General features: G+C 40.5%; 1 protein-coding gene across 1 annotated transcript in view; it reads left to right on the top strand.

Moving 5' to 3' along the window:
* Dnah11 (dynein axonemal heavy chain 11) overlaps positions 1-19,413 on the top strand; it is a 292,006-nt gene that overhangs the window by 256,790 nt on the left and 15,803 nt on the right. Inside the window, exons 68-75 of the mRNA XM_048339712.1 lie at positions 675-839; positions 3,651-3,791; positions 4,852-5,022; positions 7,657-7,779; positions 9,118-9,311; positions 10,437-10,585; positions 11,408-11,535; positions 15,835-16,062. Of these exons, the coding sequence (XP_048195669.1) occupies positions 675-839; positions 3,651-3,791; positions 4,852-5,022; positions 7,657-7,779; positions 9,118-9,311; positions 10,437-10,585; positions 11,408-11,535; positions 15,835-16,062 (1,299 nt within the window). The remainder of the gene's footprint in view (positions 1-674; positions 840-3,650; positions 3,792-4,851; positions 5,023-7,656; positions 7,780-9,117; positions 9,312-10,436; positions 10,586-11,407; positions 11,536-15,834; positions 16,063-19,413) is intronic.

Below are 19,413 nucleotides of genomic sequence, written 5' to 3'. Positions count from 1 at the left end.
GGCCTCCCCTAGGTCACAGCCTGGCAAAGTAGTTTCCCTGTGTGCAGGCTTTTGTTAGGGAAAACAGAAAACTCTGGGCCTACCTAAAATGATTACTTTTCCCCTGAGTTTATCATAAAATAATCCTTTACCCCCTGTTTAAGGCAGAAGTGTATTTTCTCCTGTCTTTACTGTGAGAACCCTGGTTGGGGCTGTTTCGACTATCTAGCTCTGCCTCTAGCCACTGGCTAGTTATGATGATGTGTGTTCCAGTAGTTTTAATCTATTTCACTTGTACAGTTTTCAGGATGGCAGCTGGCTTGTGATCTCAGTGCTGTAGTAGGATTATTGCTTAGCTTTTTTTTTATTGTGAGAACAAAGTGAATCGTCCACGTTTTCATATGTCAGAGGAGAAACTAGAAGTTTTTAAATCCTTCTTACACAAATTCTTTTTAGAGGTTCATGATATAAGCAGTTATGGCAAGTGTCCACTTTCTAGAGCCTGGTATTCTAAGCAGTTCTTGATATGCCTTTTAAATGTTTTAAAAGACTTTGTTAAGAATTATGATCCATATGGTTTCAGTGCCGTGCATTTTGTCATACCTATACTGACTTCGTGAAGTTCAGGATTAAAGACTCCACTTAACCATGTGTGTTTAATCACTGTGTCCCATGCATTTCTTGGTCCACATCAGCTGGTCCTGACAAAACACCAAAATGACTTTAAGATAGAGCTGAAGCTCTTAGAAGACGAGCTGCTGCTGCGCCTTTCTGCAGCAGAGGGGAGCTTCCTGGATGACACTGACCTGGTGGAGAGATTGGAAACCACCAAGGCCACTGCAGCAGAGATAGAGCGCCAGGTAGGAAAGGGTATGGGAAACACTAGCGGTTGCAGATCTTTTGAATGCCATGCTTGGGGGCAATCAGGGATTCAAAGGGAGCAATTCCTCTGAGAGGGCTGATGGGTTCTGAAGTTCAGGTCACTTAACAAATTGCCCTCAAAATTGGACAGTGTGGGATTTAGGATGGTGATAGGGGTGGTGGAGCTTGCTCTTCTAATGTCACAGAGATCTATCTGGTCAATCAAGGTAGACTCTGGCAGGCTCATATTATTCTTGAGTAACAAGACTCGAAGAAAGCTACCTGCTTTCCCTCCAGCCCCAGAGTTATACAAGTTGCCACGTGGATTAAGGTACAGACATCATATTGCTCCCTCTCTCGTGGGAGATATGGCCCCACTAATCAACCTCCTTATAAACCTTCAAAAAAAATAAAAAGACTTGAAGAAAATGTTAACTTACATCCAGAGCATCCATCTCAGAAGGCATTTAGTTCCTCATGGTTATATCCTATAGTTTTTCCTTGAAAGTTACCCATTCTGTTGGAGATAGGGGATTTGGGGTTTTGTTTGTTTTGTTCAGTCCTGGGGCTTGAACTCAGCACCTGGGCACTGTCCCTGAGCTCTTTTGCTCAAGGCTAGCACTCTACCACATGAGCCACAGTGCAACTTCTGTTTTTCTGGTGGCTAATTAGAGATAAGGAGTCTCACGGGGACTTTTCTGACTGGGCTGGCTTTGAACCCCAATCCTCAGATCTCAGCCTCCTGTGTAGCTAGAATTATAAGCTGGAGCCATTGGTGCCAGCTTCTGTTGGACATTTTAAAGAAGTTCTTAGAGGTGCAGTTTTATTTCAGGCCTGTTCATGGCAGGAATGAGGGGTCATCTTTTGCCATTCACAAATGTATTATTTAATCTAGGGAAAATGCTATTTCCTAAAAGAAAGTAAAGATCTTCATTAAGTAGAGGGGTGTGGATGTGCCAGGTGTGTGAGTGCACATGGAACTCTCACAAGTGGCCGCTTACTAATGTGCATTGTTTCAAAGTCAGAATTCGGGGGCTGGGAATATGGCCTAGTAGTAGAGTGCTTGCCTCATATCACACATAAACTACACATACAAAAGGTACGCAAGTGGATTTTCCATAGCCATAAACATACAAAGAATTTTGTTTGTGCTAACTTCTTTGCAAATTTTACAGAAAATACAGAAAAGATGTAAGCCTAACATTGAAAACATTTCTATGGGGCTGGCAATATGGCCTACTGGCAAGAGTGCTCACCTCATATACATGAAGCCCTGGGTTTGATTCCTCAGCACCACATATATGGAAAAAGCCAGAAGTGGCACTGTGGCTCAAGTGGTAGAGTGCTAGCCTTGAGCAAAAAGAAGCCAGGGACAGTGTTTAGACCTGGAGTTCAGTCCCCAGGACTGGCAAGAAAATAAAAAAACAAAAAAGTCAGAATTCGACCTCCCCTCGCCTTCTGGAATATCCTCATTACTAAGTAATCTATTAATTACCCAGCAGAAACCGTGTCACCATACATTCAATACATGTGTCTTAAATTAAGCCAGGAAATGGAATCCCAAATTGCACTACTTTTTTTCCCAGTAAGTGAATTCTGGATGGCTCCTCAGATAGTAAAGATTAGGGCAATTAAGTAAATTAAGTCTTAGCTTTAAAGTTAACTTCTAATTGTCTCTTAAAAGGTTGTTTCCTATCTTCTTTATATATAACCATGTATTGACTTCCCTCTTAGCTGCACATTTTCTTTTCTATACAAATAATCAAGTCTAGAGAAATTCTTGGGGGAAAATATTGTACCTTATAAAGCTATCAGCCCAGCAGTAAATAGTCCTAGATGAAAGAAACAGACTTTTTTTGACCTTTGAATAAAAATGAATTTGTTGGTTGATGATAATGGGTTTTCCCTTTAATTATCTCTGTGAGTGTGCCCAGAGGTTGGTACATAAAAACAAATGGAACTATGTGAGCATATGGATGATCTGGTACCATTAGAATAAGACAGTCATGAGAGTCTTCATATAAAGGCTTTTTAGTAAGCTTGGCAATTGGTTGTATTATTGTCCTTGGCTGCTTCTGCATTCCTTGTTGCCTAATAAATTTATTGGCATTGAATTGACCCAGTAGACTTTTTAAGAGCCATCCCTGGGAGGTGATAGAGCTGGGTTATTAAGCCCTGAAAGACAACCGGGAGGCAGAAAGGTGACATTCCTCAGAAACAAATACCGGAGAACCCCAAACCATTAGTTTTGCTTAAACCTATAGTCTTTAAGCAGCAAGAGTGATGTCCATTCTCACTGAAACTTAATTTGAAAGTATGAATCTAACTGTTGAAAAGAAAGAGGGAAGATTTAAGAAGAAAGTATCTCCAATAGTATGAATAGATCAAAGAACTTTATAGGTATATGGTAAATATGACAATAAATCCCCTTGTGCAATTAATTTTTAAAATATATAAATTTAAATACTGTCTTTTTCTGTCATGCATTGATGGCTTATGCCAATAATCCTAACTACTCAGGAAACTGAGATTAAAGATTGTAGTTCAAAACTAGAGTTGATGAAGCTTTGAGATTCTGATCTCCAGTTAACTAGCCAAGAGCTGGAAGGGGAGATGTGGCTCACATGGTGGAGTGCTAGCCGTGAGTGAAAAAGCTGAGTGATAGCATCAGGCCCTAAGTTCAAGCCCCACTACTGGCAAGTACACACACACACACACTTGTACTAATGCTTTCTCATTTCAAATATGTCCTTTCATTCCTAGGTTGAGTATGTAGAATCAGTTGCTCACCTTGTTTGGCCCCTCTATAGGTAATGGAAGCAAGAGAAAATGAAAGGAAAATCAACGAGGCCCGAGAAAGTTACAGACCTGTGGCAGCCAGAGCATCTCTGCTTTATTTTGTTATTAATGACCTCAGAAAAATCAACCCCATCTATCAGTTCTCTTTGAAGGTAATGCTAAATAAGTTAAAAAAAACAACAACAACCTGAAAACACCAGAATTTCCAACTTGTTCCTGGAAATGAGTTGGTTGCTGAGCAATGACTGTATCTACTAAGAAGTCTTAAGTGTCTGTCTACTCACAGCAGCTGCAACAAGGCAGCAGTCTCTGAGGGATTTTATTTCCCCTTTCAATGAGGCAGTAGGGTAGAGTGTCAATATTCTATCACCTTACATTTGTGTATTTGTTCTTAATGCTCTTAGAATTTGACAAGTAGAAGGGACTATTCTCTGAGGCCTCTGACTATGAGAATGTATTTCTCTTAGAAAAAGATTTTTCCTATTTCTTTGATGAAAAGAGAAAAAGGCAGAGAAAACCTGTTAAGTGACTTTAGGTCATTTTTTTTCAACCTTATTCCAATAAAGCCTATAATTTTCCTTTATTAAATGAACAGTTTCAGATTTTGAAGAAGTTTCCCTAGAGTTCATATTCTGATATATGCTACTATCTGTTTGAACCTTGAGACCATTATCTAATTGAAATAAGCCAATCACAAAAAGACAAATAGTACAGGACTCCATTCATGTAGGTCACACAGAGTAGTCATACTCCCAGACACAGAAAGGGCAATGATGGGTGCCAAAGGACAACAGGAAGAAAAAGAGTTTCAGTTTTTCACAATGAAAAGTTCTATAAATTGGTTGTAAAAAACAAGTATATTTAAAACACTATTAATAAACTATACACTTAAGGTAGTTTTGTGCTTGTATATTTTACTACAGTTCAAATGTTTAGAACTTTTTTTAGTACAAGTGTGGACAGAGAATAATCTCTTCTAGTTTCTAAGAAGGAAACGTGAGTAGATTTTGTAGAAAGCTATCAATAACAACCATCATGGCAGCAAGCTAGCAGTGAACATTTCCCCAGTGCCAGGAACTATTTTGAGAGATTTTGTAATCTTCATATGAACTCAACCTTCTTTCTTCTCCCACAGCAAGCTTTGTGTGTCTGAGGTTAGCTGGACATCCAAGTAAAAATTGTCACCCTTTTCTGATCACCTCCACTCCCCAGGCTTTCAACACATTGTTCCACAGAGCAATAGAGCAGGCTGACAAGGTGGAGGACTCACAGGGACGCATCTATGTCCTGATGGAGAACATCACCCATGCCACCTTCCTTTACACCAGCCAGGCACTATTTGAGAAGGACAAGCTCACCTTTTTGTCCCAGATGACTTTCCAGGTAAGGAGATCAGTCCCTTAGAAGCATCTCAGAGGCAGATGCCTTTGTTCATCACATACTTTGCGTCTGCCAAAGCAAAGACACCTCTTTAGAAGCCTTGGTGATGTGAGGAGAACATGAACTTGAGCATATGCCAGCCTTTGCCTACATCATATGTTCTGGTCTAGATGGGTACTCATATTAAGTGATCACTACAGTCATCTCCCAAAGAAATGACTTACATTCTTCTCAGTTCTTCTAAAGAGTCTTCCAGATCCTACTAAAAAGGTTCTCTGAGTTCAAGGTTATAAGTCCAGATCTGAATGATCCTAATCAATTTCTCAGAGACCTTCTTTTAAAAAAACAACAAAAAACAAAACAATGAATGACTTTATCCATGTTGTGGCTAATGAGAGAATTTCTTTCTTATTAAAGGCTGTATAAAATTCAATTGCACACAGTTAATAATAATGTAGAAACTGGTGACTCATTGAAGTTAAAACCAGACAGACCACTACAGTCTGTGACATTCCATCTCCAATAACTGACAAGATGCTGGGCTGAAGACATGGTTCAAGTGGTAGAACACCAGCCACAAGGAGCTGGGCAAGGGCAAGGCCCTAAATATAAGCCCCAGTACTTCAAAAATATACATTTCAAATTGCTAATAGATTACAAATGTTCTCAATGCCCTCCCCAAATGATTAGTATATAAGGTGATATATAGGTTAATTATCTTGAGTTGACCATTCTACAGTGTAAGCACATATCAAAGCATCACATTTTACTCTATACACATTTACCAATTAAAAATAAAATAACCTAGTTACAAATCCATGAATGGGTAAGGAGAACTCCATTGGGCCTCCATGTACATGTCTTCAGTGTGAGCTGCTGTCCTTTTATTCTTTTTTATATGAACTTGTACACGAGATTTGTTTAAATAAAGGTTCTAACTAGGCATTGGTGGCTCACACCTGTAATCCTAGCTACTTAAGAGGCTGAGATCTGAGGATCACAGTTCAAAGCCAAATTGGGCAAGAAAGTCTGTGAGACTCTTATTTTCAATTAACCACCAGAAAATCATACATGGTGCTGAGGCTCAAAGTGGTAGAATGCTAGCCTTGAGTAAAAAGAGCTCAGGGACAGTGCGCAGACCCTGAGTTCAAACCCTTGACTGATTGACTGGCTAAACAAATAAAGGTTCTGTGATAAAAAAAAAAATCATATTTGGATGAAATATGCATGTTGTCTTTTATTAGCTAGCTTACTATGTGTCTTTTTCTACTATTCCAAGCCTGGAGGAAAAGGGTGGGTCTTACATACCTTGGGCCTTCCAAAAGGCTTTGCCCAAGATGAATATCTTGTGAATACTAGTTGTATATAACAGTATGCTACAACTTCTCTTTTAATGTTTTTGATATTTACAGATTCCATTAGGTTCTCAAAGAGTATATGAGTGTAAGTATCCTAGAATGTGTGATAAACAGGAGTGAGGCATTACAAAATGAAATACTTGTCTTTCTGCATATTACTCCTAACAGGAAAAAGCCAAGCATGGTAACTCATGACATGCACATTATTTAAAGCTTCCCTTGGAACCCACAGAGAATTTGCATTCTATCTCACATCTAATTATCTATGTAAATGAAATCTTCAGATCTATATGTACGGTTACTTATTTGCTGAAATTAAATTTAATTAAGATGAATTAGCCAGTAAAACAAAGCACTACTAATTGCACATTACCACTGATAATCTGGAATTTTTAGATAACTTATAACTCAAAAAATGTCACTATTTGACTTACACAATATTCTAGTGTGTATGTAGAAATTAAGAATATTTCTTTGTGCCCTCCAAATGTACTGTGGACTTACTATCGGTTCTGTAATCACACTGTCTTACATTTATTCCAGTTAATGATGCATTTGCTTAGCCAGGCCTATTAGGAAATTTCTGATTGCAATTCATTTGCTATAATACCTGCATTAGAATCATGATTCTGGTCCTGCCCTCTGTATAGTAATTCAGCCCACTGTCACCAAAGACTTTGCTCTGTGTGTGTGTTAGTGAACGCGCCCCTGTATGAGTACATGGGTACATGCCCATACCCACACTACATACACCAGTACTGGAACTTTAACTCAGGGTCTGGGTATTGTCCCTTAGCTTTTTCACTCAAGGCTGGCACTCTACCACTTGAGACATATCTCCACTTCCAGCTCTTTGATTGTTAACTGGAGATAAGATTCACATTGACTTCCCTGCCCAGGCCTAAATGGTGATCCTTGGATCTCAGCCTCCTGAATAGCTGAGTGCCCAGCAACTTTTGTCTTCTGTATCACAAGATTTAAGGAAAAATTTATCTGTTTACAAAAGATTAAACATGGAGCCCCATCCAAATAATCTACATATAGCCATAGGTGTTATAAATGGAATGAAGTTGCCTTTCCTGTTATATTTCTCATCATGGTTTTCAGATCAAGGTCATGCTATAAGGTTCTCTATTTCAGCTGTAGAATGGATATCTGCCAGAATTCTCAGCATACTTAGCTCTGCCTGTTTGATCATGTTTGTTCAGTAATGACTGCTTCCTGTGTTGTGATTTTTATGTAAACTAAACGATCCTTTTCAATTTTGGGTACTCTCAAGATTTTGTTGAGGAAGAAAGAGATTGACCCCCTTGAACTGGATTTCCTGCTTCGATTCCCAGTTGAACACACTTTCGCAAGTCCTGTTGACTTCTTAACTACTCAGTCATGGAGTGCTATCAAGGTACAGTAGGGACTTCTCAATTTCTAACTGTTGGGTTTTGTTTTTTGCAATTGTAGGGCTTGAACTCAGGGCCTGGGCACTGTCCTTGGGCCCTTTTGCTTTGAGCCACAGAGCTACTGATTTTCTAGTGGTTAATTGAAGATATGAGTCTCACACACTTTTCTGCCTGGGCTGGCTTCAAACAGCGACCCACAGATCTCAACCTCCTGAGTAGCTAGGATCATAAGCATGAGCCACCAGCCCCTGGCTTCAAAAGGTTTTTACAATGTTACATTTCTTTGGCATAGAAAGATAATTTAAATAATACAAGTGATATACACCATTATAGTTATAGAAATATACTATATAATGTTATATTCTTTTACTAATCTTTGTATATTGAACTGGTTAATTTCCTGTTGGGAGAAGGAGTTTTAACCAGTGTATGGATAGAGAAATCATTAATCAATAGGAACAGTATCAGAACCTTTGATAACAATCAATTTAAATAAAATTTTTCCATTTATTTCAAATATCATTTGTCCTGTTTTATTTTACATATTTCTCTACTTTTCCTAAATGGTGTTGAAAATTAAGCAGTACAGTAGTTTACTCTCCCTGTAAATACCTAAGCAAAATGGAATACTGTGGAGAGAAAATGAAGTCATGTTTCAATCCTTATTTCATTTTTCTGTCAGAAGATCCAGTTGCTAGGAGTTTATTCTTCCAGGCTCTTGACTTCCTTAGAGATGCCTAGCAAAGATTTGCCCTGATTCTTTGTTCTAAGAAGAAAACATGTCCATGCACTGAACAGATTTGTTGCATCTTATTTTTATAGTACATTTAGATTGTTTTAATTTTTTTTTTTACTTAGACTATCACTTTAGACTCACGAATTCCATTTCAACTGTGTTACCTGTCAGGGCCCCATAAGAAAACAGATGGCATGTTCAAAGGCGGGGTGGGGGTGGGGGGTTGGTCCAGGGACTACTGAGAAGTGAGGCTATAGGAAGGAACAAGCCTATAGAAGCTGTGGCCTATGGCTGAAAAACAGACACTACCAAAGCACACCCCTGCTGTAAGGAACTAGGGAAGAAATACCCCACCTTCCTCCTTTACCCACTCCAGACTAGTCTCTTACCAGTGCTTTCCAAATGGCAAAAAACCAACCAGGCCAGAGAACTAAAGATCATAGCCCTCAACTCCCTTAGAGATCTGAGCAGGCCAGGAAAGACTGCAAGGTAAATCCAGGGAAGAAAAGGAAGACTATGTAGCACAGTTTGCCTTCCTAGGATTCGATCTCTCACACATAAGCTGTAAACAAACTACTGCTCATCCTGTTTCCCTCCTCTGTTACAGGCAGTGGCCCTTAGGGAAGAATTTCGGGGCCTAGACCGTGATGTGGAAGGATCTGCCAAGCAATGGAGGAAGTGGGTGGAATCTGAATGTCCAGAAAAAGAAAAGTTACCACAAGAATGGAAGAAGAAAAGTTTAATACAGAAGCTGATGATTTTGAGGGCAGTACGCCCTGACAGGATGACCTATGCTCTCAGGTGGGCTGGGGACACATTGGGAAATCCAAGTTAACATGAAAGAAACTTGGTTTGGGGAGAGGGGAGGTTAGAGTCTAGTGGAGGCCTCTATCCCCACTGATGAGTTATTCAGCAATATAGTCACCACCACTGTTTAAATGTACCCAGTACAAGACTCAGAATATTCTTCCTGAAAAGCTTCGATTCTGAAATGGTGGAAATATTTTTGGAAGAGAGATGAGTGTATGCAGAGTTTAGAGACAGAAACATTTATTGTCCAAATATGCTTTCCATCATTTGTAGCACCTTGGCCTGAAGGTTGTGCATGTCAAACAAGAAAATTCCTGTAACTACAACTAATGCAGTCCCAGAGCAGAAATCACTATCTACATTTTGGTCCTCATGTCCTTTTTCTTTGCCCTCTTGGCTTCCAAACAGTAATAAGCAGCTTAATTCACACCAATCTTGTTCTCATTTGAATGCACCAACCAAAGAGTTCTTGACTTCCTTCCCTATTGTGTTTCGCTTCCTTCAATAACACTCATGTGCCTCTGGTTTTTCCTTTTGCTTTGTCTAGTTCACTCAATTTCCCCTTTCCTGAGGCCTCTGCCGAACCCTACTTTACAAGTTAATTCTGCTCAGTGGTACTTACTTTCTGCTAAATCTGATGCTGCTGGAGAATAATCCCTGCTTAATTGAGCTTCCTTGCGTTAGAAACACCCAAAAAAGCATTTGTATATTCATGAGAAGCCCAGCAGGCTGGAAAATTGCACTGTGGCAAATCTAATGAACTGTTAATAAGTAATGGGGAGAATCTGGCAGGGAATTTGGGGGACGCAAAGCCATACAGCTGATGGCACTCTGAAGGGAGGGGAATCTCAGTAACCCCCTAAAATGGAATATAGTCTTCTAATCAGAAGACTATATCACTGACTATGTCAGTTAAGTAGAGAGAGATTTCATTGATACACTTGCTGCCTAAATTCAGTTGGGTTCATTTTATTCTAAAAAGACAGCCATATGATAAATTTGGTTTATTTAACCACAGCTGTTTCCCAGTGCTTGTTCAGGTGTTGAGACTTTTCAAGGTCAAAAATCCACGATCTTCTTGTTGTGTGTGTGTCTGCATATTCTTTTTTTTAATAGAAATTTTGTGGAGGAAAAACTGGGTGCCAGGTATGTGGAGAGGACAAGATTGGACTTAGGAAAAGCATTTGAAGAAAGCAACACAGACATCCCCATATTCTTCATCCTGTCCCCAGGGGTAGATGCTCTTAAAGAGCTAGAGACACTTGGTGAGTAGCCAGGAGGCCTACTAGCCTGCTCTTCCTCCCTTTCACCTGCCACTATTTAGCCTTCACTCTGATCATAGCTGTCTTTTTGTTTGTTTGTTATTATTATTTGTTGAAAGTTGGATGTGTGGAAAATGTGAGACTAATAACACTGTAGTTTGAAGAAATGCTCTAAAGAAACATTCATCTAGTTGGCATAATTCACATTTCCTTTGTTACTGTTTTCTACCTTTTGACAGTATTAGGGGCAGAGGGCAATTTTCTCCATGATCATGTAATCTTGTGCCCCCTGTGACTAAATAATGGTCTTTAGAGCAAGTCTATTTGATTGTGCAAGGCCCTATTGCTTTGTGCTCTGGATTACTATTCCCCACGGCCTACACCAGGAGTACCAAGTTAAAGTAGCCCCAACCTGAATGTGCTCCATATAAATGCAGCTTTGCAAGGTGAGAGCTTGTGCGTTTACCCAGCGAACTGATCCGTTCAAGAAATGATGCAATGGCTACCACCTGTTGCTCCTTTTTATGCAGGCAGTACTTTGCTACTCCTGCAGGAGTTTAGAAAGCTCCCCAACAATGCTGCCATCTATCAAAATGTCAAAAGCCTTATTATAAAAGCAAGGGAAGTGCCTTCTGCAGGCTGTGCTGAAGCTTGCAAGGAAGAAGTGGCTCAAAATGCTGCTTACAGAAACCGCTACAGCTTACTTTGGCTTCTCCAGGCAAGTGACCTAGAAGACAGCAGCTGTGAGCACAGAGGAACCTTACAAAACACTCTACCCTTCCTCTTGGTTGACCTTTGCTTTTCCCTGGTTGTGCTTCCTTACAGGCAAAAGACTTGGGTTTACGATTGAGTCGGGAAAATTCCACAATGTGTCTCTAGGACAGGGTCAGGAGATGGTGGCAGAAACAGCTCTGGAGAAAGCTTCCAAAGGAGGGCACTGGGTCCTCCTCCAGGTGAGTGCTATGTTCTCACGGGACCGACAACACTGAGCATGAAGACAGTGGGTGGGAGTTGCTGAGCGGCCCTCTGTGGGGTTTTCCCTAGTTGTACACAGCACACCATGACCTGCCTGCCGACCCTAACCTGCTCTTAACATTCACCAGGCCAAGGTGAAAGTGACTGCCTAATAGGTTTGAATTTTGAAATATCAGAAAGAATCCCAGTGTTCTCCTGTCTTACAGATATGTAGAACTCTGTAATATTACTTGAGGACACAGCAGCTTATAGCAAGGCCACATTCTTAGAGTCATATTGAAGTTGCATGTTGTTTTAAAATTAGCAAAGCCAAGGTGGGTGCTGGCGGCTCACACCTATAAATCTTAAGTACTCAGGATGCTGAGATTTGAAGGTCAAGGTTCAAAGCCAATTCATACAGTAAAGTCTTGAGACTCTTAACTCCAATTAAATATTAAAAAGCCAGAAATGGAGGTGTGGCTTAAGTGGGTAGAGTACCAGCCTTGAGCAAAAATGTCAAGCCAGAACATAAAGCCCTGCATTCAAGCCCCAAATACTGGCAGGAATGAATGAGTGAATGGATGACCACAATTAATTCCATTTTGATCTATATCTGTATATGTCATTGGTCTACCTCTCTGTCTGTGTAGATAGATAGCATCTTATACAACTCTTAACTCTTCCCCTGAGCAATTGTATAGCATTGTTTGGTTATAAACTAAGGACATTAAGCTAGGTGCTGGTAGCTCACACCTGTAATCCTAGCTACTCAGGAGGCTGAGATCGGAGGATCACAGTTCCAAGCCACAGGGGTAGAAAAATCTGTGAGACTTTAATCTCCAATGAACTACTCCAAAAAATCTGGAAGTGGTGCTATGGCTCAAGTAGTAGAGTGCTAGCATTGAGAAAAAGAATGTCAGGGACAGTGCCCAGGCCCTGAGTTCATCCCCTAGGATTGGCACACACACACAAAAAGGACAGTAGAATAGACAACTTTATCCCTACCAGGGCTGAAAATACACAGACCCCATGATTCTACAGTCTGATGTCTTCTGGGACAGCCTCTCTAGTGGAGGATTCTAGCCAGAGGCCAGGGGTATGAGGATATGGAGGCACAAGGAAGCTGTAGTGACTCATATAGTAAGCTCCACTAGCTGTCAGCAGGCCTAGTCATGGCCATTTGATTTGTGACACTGTTAGCCCAAAGGTTCTTTTGAGGAGATAATTCCTAGGTTATCCAGTCTCAAGTTTCTCATGATTACAGTGAAGCTTTAAGGTTGCCATTCATCATATGAAGGGGAGAAAAAATGAGCCCTGGAATGTTCTCCATCCCACAGAACTGCTGGGTGTGGCTGAGCTGCTCCTTAGTTCCAGCTCTCTTGAGAAGCAAGGACTTATTACCCTGGCTCATGCCACGACCCTATGCAGAGGTACAACATGGCCTGTGGTGGTATGCCCTGCATTCAGGCTATTATACCTTGTGTTTATACACAGGCTTATGTCTCCAGAACCTAAGTTTAAAGCATCTTGTGGTTCTGCTTGAAATAAAACTGGAGTCATGCAGAAGCTGCTGGGTGTTGAGGCAGGCTCTGTCCCTATAACACCACCCTTGGTGATGAGGGCCCACTGCTTAGATAAGTTCTCAGTAGAAACACCCTTCCTTCAGAACTTCGGGCAGTGAGTCCCCATTTGAGGCTTACAATCAGTCAATAGCAGAGAACATAAGGTTGACCAACACTATGTTAACACCAAGGTCTCCCCCTAAAAAGGAAAGAGTTTGTTGAAAGTTCTCATGTGCCCCCTAGGTCAGACTAGAGAGAGCACTGGAAGGAATATAGAACCCATCTCCAAAGAATCCATTATTCAAAGAACAATCTTGCTTTTATTTATGTGATGACCCCCCCACACACAATTCAAGTTATAGCATTAAAAAAAAGCAAAACATCTCAAAAGACCTTTACATGACAAGCACTTGATTTATGGTGTTTATTCTAGACCTTTGACTTTTGTTCTTGCTGGTAAACCTGGAATGGAACTGCTTAGCTGTCCTCTTCCCTCCTCCCCTTCCTCTAATCACAAACAGTAATTGGAGGAGGAAAGCTATCTCAGGCCTTCAGCTATCCCACACACTTCCAGTATCCTTTCAGTAGGTAAAAGACAAGACTTTGGCGAGAGTACACCAACATGACAGGAATTCATCATATTGTTTGTAATTTTTATTGCATAGGGAGAGGGTGGGTATAAATATGTCAGTTCGTTTATATCGAAACCCTAGGATGGCCAATTTCAGTTAGGAGACAACATCTCTAGGAGTGTTTAGCTTGCATTTTACTAAAGTTCACACACATAGATATAAAGGAGATAGACTGGCAAGTTAGCTCCATATGCAAAGAAGAGTTTGTGAGTGAACCTAACAAACATTAAAGAATCAATTTTCATGGGCTTAATGGGTGGTTTGTTTTTTTTCAAGATATGTGGACTACTTAAAAATGTACAAGCTTGGGCTGGGGATATGGCCTAGTGGCAAGAGTGCCTGCCTTGTATACATGAGGCTCTGGGTTCAATTCCCCAGCACCACATATACAGAAAAAAACGGCCAGAAGTGGCGCTGTAGCTCAAGGGGCAGAGTGCTATCCTTGAGCCAAAAAAAAAAAAAAAAAAAGCCAGGGACAGTGCTCAGGCCCTGAGTCCAAGGCCCAGGACTGGCCAAAAAAAAAAAAAAAAAAAAAAAAGTACAAGCTTCTATGTCCTTGGAAAAATAAACAAAAGGATCTAGTCATTCCCAAAGCTAGTACCTTCAGAGTAGTACCCAGAGGCTGGTACTACTGGCCTAGTGGCAAGAGTGCTTGCCTCGTATACATGAAGCCCTGGGTTCGATTCCTCAGCACCACATATATAGAAGTGGCTCAAGTGGTAGAGTGTTTGCCTTGCATGCATGAAGTCCTGTGTTTGATTCCTCAGCACAACATAAGCAGAAAAAGCCAGAAGGAGCACTGTGGTTCAAGTGGTAGAGTGTTAGCCTTGAGCAAAAGAGAAGCCAAGGACAGTGGTCAGGCCCTGAGTCCAAGGCCCAGGACTGGCAAAAAAGAAAAGAAAAGAAACCTTCACGTTGTAAAATCCCAGTGTTTAGAGCTTCGGTATGTTTTGGAGGGACTGGAGTCAGCCCATGACTTCTACCCATGGTCAGAATTAGCTGCTGCAATAAAAGCTTGATAATATCAATAGAATGGGCATAGATATTTTGCAGCATAAATTTCAAAGAATATATTACCAGTTCCTTCCTTATTTGGCTTCTTCTTCTGTGTTTTTGTTGGTGTTAACATTTTAACTTTTTTTTGGATATAATTATATTTCTCATAAACATTGTGAGAATGTGTGTGTATGTGTGTGCATGTGTGTTTGCACACATTCATGTGTACGCATGTGCCAGTACTGAAGCTTGAACTCAGAGCCTCAAGATCTCACTGAGCTTTGGCACTCTATCACTTCAGCCATGCTGCCACTTTAATAATTACGTTTCTCTAATGCTGTAATCATTATATCCAGATAGGTTATCTATATATTTATACATGATATGTATATACAATTATATCCAGATATATATCCAAAGCTAGAAAGTATGTGAGCCACATCCTTTATCCCTTTCTCCCAGAATCACTGACAAAACTCTACCTTGTAGATATTTAGTGTTGGAGGAGCAAAGAGCAATAGTGGTGACAGTTTTGTGTGTGTGTGTGTGCACGTGCGCACACACGCACACACGCACACACTTGTATGGGGGAGGGCTTTGACATCTCTAGGATTTAAGGAAATGAAATGTTAGAAATTCACAGAGCATCTCAACAGTATGTGATCATTCTTTCCAGCTGGCCTTTCTTCCCTTATACCCCTTTGCGTCCCTGTGCTCATGAATATGAGTTTGAGGAGAGGAGATTCCCATTAGAAACAATGAAGTAGAGACCCCAGTATATTTCTGTCTCTTAAATTTTATAGTTTGTTAAACTAATCCATTAATGTTTCAGTAATGAACTATAACCAAGGTAAATATTTAGACCAGTCCATCACAGAAGTGACTGGTAGGTGAAGTAGGCATGTGCATTGGGAGGTGTGGAGTATGTGATCTATTCATGGTCCATTCTGGTTTGGATTTTTCCCCTTTTTCTGGTTGTTCATAAAGGAAAACTCAAGACATGGTTCTTTGGGGTTTCAACACATCTATATATAGGGAAGTATTCTAGTACTGTAACTGGCTGTATACTAAGATTTTATAAGAATCATAAGCCATGCTTGTCTTGTAGAATGTCCATTTGGTAGCCAAGTGGCTGGGAACCTTGGAGAAACTCCTTGAAAAATTCAGCCAAGGAAGCCACAGGGATTACAGGGTGTTCATGAGTGCCGAGCCTGCCCCTGCAACGAACGAGCACATCATCCCTCAAGGACTCCTGGAAAATTCCATTAAGATCACCAATGAACCCCCCACAGGAATGCTGGCCAACTTGCATGCTGCTCTGGACAACTTCGACCAGGTAAGAAAGCAGAGCAGCCTGAACTGACAGTAATAGAACTCTTGTCACAAGACTGTGGAGACCATCATCAACTTATGTATCTTACTTAAATAGGTGACATGTTGGGGTGTGTACATGTACAGGTGTGCTTGTATTTCAGTCAGTTGCCTGTTGTCATTTTACAAACCAAATGAGGAGCAGATCAATGTCAAAAAAATATACAACAAACTCTAGGAATAGTGAACAGGCTAGAATTCAAGGCCTGGGCCCTGTCCCTGAGCCCTTTTACTCAAGGATAGCACTCTAACACTTTGAGCCACTGTGCCACTTTCGGTTTTCTGGTGGAAATAAGAGTCTCACGGACTTTCCTGCCTAGGCTGACTTTGAACCTGATCCTCAGATCTCAGTCTCCTAAGTAGCTAGGATTATAGGTGTGAGCCACTGGCGCTGGCTATGGGCTATTTTCATACTAAGTGAGCCATCATTTTTTTAAGAATAAAAATGCAGGTTTTTCTGTGAAACTTGCAGACAGAAAGACCTGATTGGTAATAGTGTATTGGAGGCTGTATACATGCACACTTGCATATGTGGCAGCCTGTTGACTATTCTTCTTCTTCTTTTTTTTTTTTTTTTGCCAGTCCTGGGCCTTGGACTCAGGGCCTGAGCACTGTCCCTGGCTTCTTTTTGCTCAAGGCTAGTACTCTCTTCCTATTGAGCCACAGCACTTCTGGCCATTTTCTTTTTCTTTTTCTTTTTTTCAAATTTTTATTATCAGGTTACAGTTTCATACGTTAGGCATTGGATACATTCCTTGTACTGTTTGTTACCTTGTCCCTTATTCCCCCCCTCCCGCCTCCCCCTTTCCCTTTCCCCCCATGAGGTGTTCAGCTCACTTACACCAAACAGTTTTGCAAGTATTGCTTTTGTAGTTGTTTGTCTTTTTTTACCCTGTGTCTCTCGATTTTGGTATTCCCTTTCAATTTCCTAGTTCTAATACCAGTATAGACGGTTTCCAATATACTCAGATAAGATTACAGAGATAGTGTAGATACAACCACAGGAAGATGATACAAGAACATCATCAATAGTAGAAGCTACAGATACACATGGGACGTTGAAAGTAGTTACAACTGTGATATAACAATCATTTCCATAACATGGAGTTCATTTCACTTAGCATCATCTTATGTGATCATAAGGGTATAGCTATTGGGCTCTTGTGATCCTCTGCTGTGACTTGCCTAAACCTGTGCTAATTATTCCCAATAAGGGAGACCATAGAGTCCATGTTTCTTTGGGTCTGGCTCACTTCACTTAGTATAATTTTTTCCAAGTCCTTCCATTTCCTTACAAATGGGGCAATGCCATTCTTTCTGATAGAGGCATAAAATTCCATTGTGTATATGTACCACATTTTCCTGATCCACTCATCTACTGAGGGGCATCTGGGTTGGTTCCAGATTCTAGCTATGACAAATTGCGCTGCGATGAACATTGTTGTGCTGGTGGCTTTATTGTGATTTTGTTTGTAGTTTTTTGGATACCCAAAAGTGGGGTTGCTGGGTCACAGGGGAGTTCTATATTTAGCCTTCTGAGGAATCTATTTCTGGCCATTTTCTATATGTATGGTGCTGAGGAATCAAACCCAGGGCTTCATATATGAGGCAAGCACTCTTACCACTATGCCATATTCTTAAAGTTCTTTTTTATATTTTCTGATATTAATCTGCTGCTCATTTGGTTTTTAAAACAACAGTCCTACAATATGAAATGGTAAGCAGACTTAAAAAATAATGGTAAGCAGACTTAACCCTTTTTTGCTTAAAAAGCCTGATTCACATTCTCTTCCTACAGAATTTATGTAGTCAGAGTGCAATGAAATGGACATTAGTTAGTTGTTGTTTTTTTAGGATAAAGCTGAGTAAGTGACATATAGTGGCAGATTGAATTAATATTTAGTTATTGTAGTACCTGGGTTTTTATGTGAGCCATCTATAATTCAGGTAATTGTTACATGTCTCCTTGAATCATAATTCTGATATGAAATTTCAAATATGATAGCTGAATCCCCTAGAATTTTTATACATTTGAAAGTAATACCTTTTTTACACCCTTTAAAGTTAATTCCAATTCTGTGTTCCTCTTCTTCCATGAGCTTGCCTTTTATTGGATGTTTAGTTATGAAAGTTATTTTTTATGATTATACATTTCCAAACCATGTAAGTTGCCTAAAGTGACCTACAGAATTCAAGTGACCTGGTGACATTGTTGGGTCTAGAGTGTGTTGGTTCCAGAGCGACAGAAGCCCTAGCTTTGCAGAAAGAAACTGGGCGATGGCCCGTGCCAAACCTAATCTTGGTATAATACTGAAAGTCTCCTGGGAGTCCAGATATTCACTCTTCCACCTAGAGGTTCTAAATATAGTCTGTGGCCCCCATTGATAGATCCATTTTAAATGTGAGCTGGCTGTAGCTTAACCATGATGAAGGAGAAGACAAGAAAAGGCAGATCTAGGCCTCCTCAACCTGACCTCCTTCCCCTTGTTAGTGCTGCCAAATCTGAGGATGGAAAAGTATATTAAACCATAGATTGGATCACTGTTTACCACATTCTTACTTTACAGGTATTGGTACCCTAACTGTATCCATGTAGCATGTCAGGATTCAACTTTCTCCCTCACTTTTCAAAATAATCCCACAGGTCTAGTGCATAGGGCAAGTGTTTCCATTCAGTCCTCTGAGCAATGAGTTTTACTCTTAGCTCACTGCAAGACCATGTGTCATGGAGATTGTATCCATACAGGATATCTTGCTGTAATTAAAAAGAAACCACCAAGATTTGAACAAAACAACAGTCTGTGCAATCACACACATCTGGCAGGTCTGTCCCATGAGCTCACTCACATGCCCATGCTGACAGGTGACTGTGATGCCGGACTCAAGGTTGCCGGGACTGTCCAATTCTCATCATTTCCTGCCCACAATAACAAAGCAGTCAACAACCACCAGGATGAGCCATTTCCTTTATAGCAAATGATATGGATGTTAAAACATCACTTCTGCCCAGGTCCTGTTAACAAAACCATGTCCATATGGGTATGGCATCGCTGGAGACTGGGGAAATCTTGAATGGTGACCATGTGCACAGATGATCTTTTACTGTGGAGCAAGAGAATGATGACACTAGCAGCATGACCTTTGATCATCTAGACCTTACAAGGGAAACTTTGCAAGTGAAAATTCTATCAAGCAGTGTATTAGCATGGTTAGGATTATCTGCTTCATTTTCTAGTGTACTTATAAACATTAAAAATAACAAATGTGGCCAGGTGCTGGTGGCAAATGGCATCCTAGCTACTCAGGAGGCTGACAT

Source organism: Perognathus longimembris, chromosome 2, assembly GCF_023159225.1.
Source record: "Perognathus longimembris pacificus isolate PPM17 chromosome 2, ASM2315922v1, whole genome shotgun sequence".
NCBI classification, from domain to species: domain Eukaryota; kingdom Metazoa; phylum Chordata; class Mammalia; order Rodentia; family Heteromyidae; genus Perognathus; species Perognathus longimembris.
The sequence above is the reverse complement of the archived record's forward strand: the minus strand, read 5'-3'. Positions and strand labels throughout refer to the sequence as shown.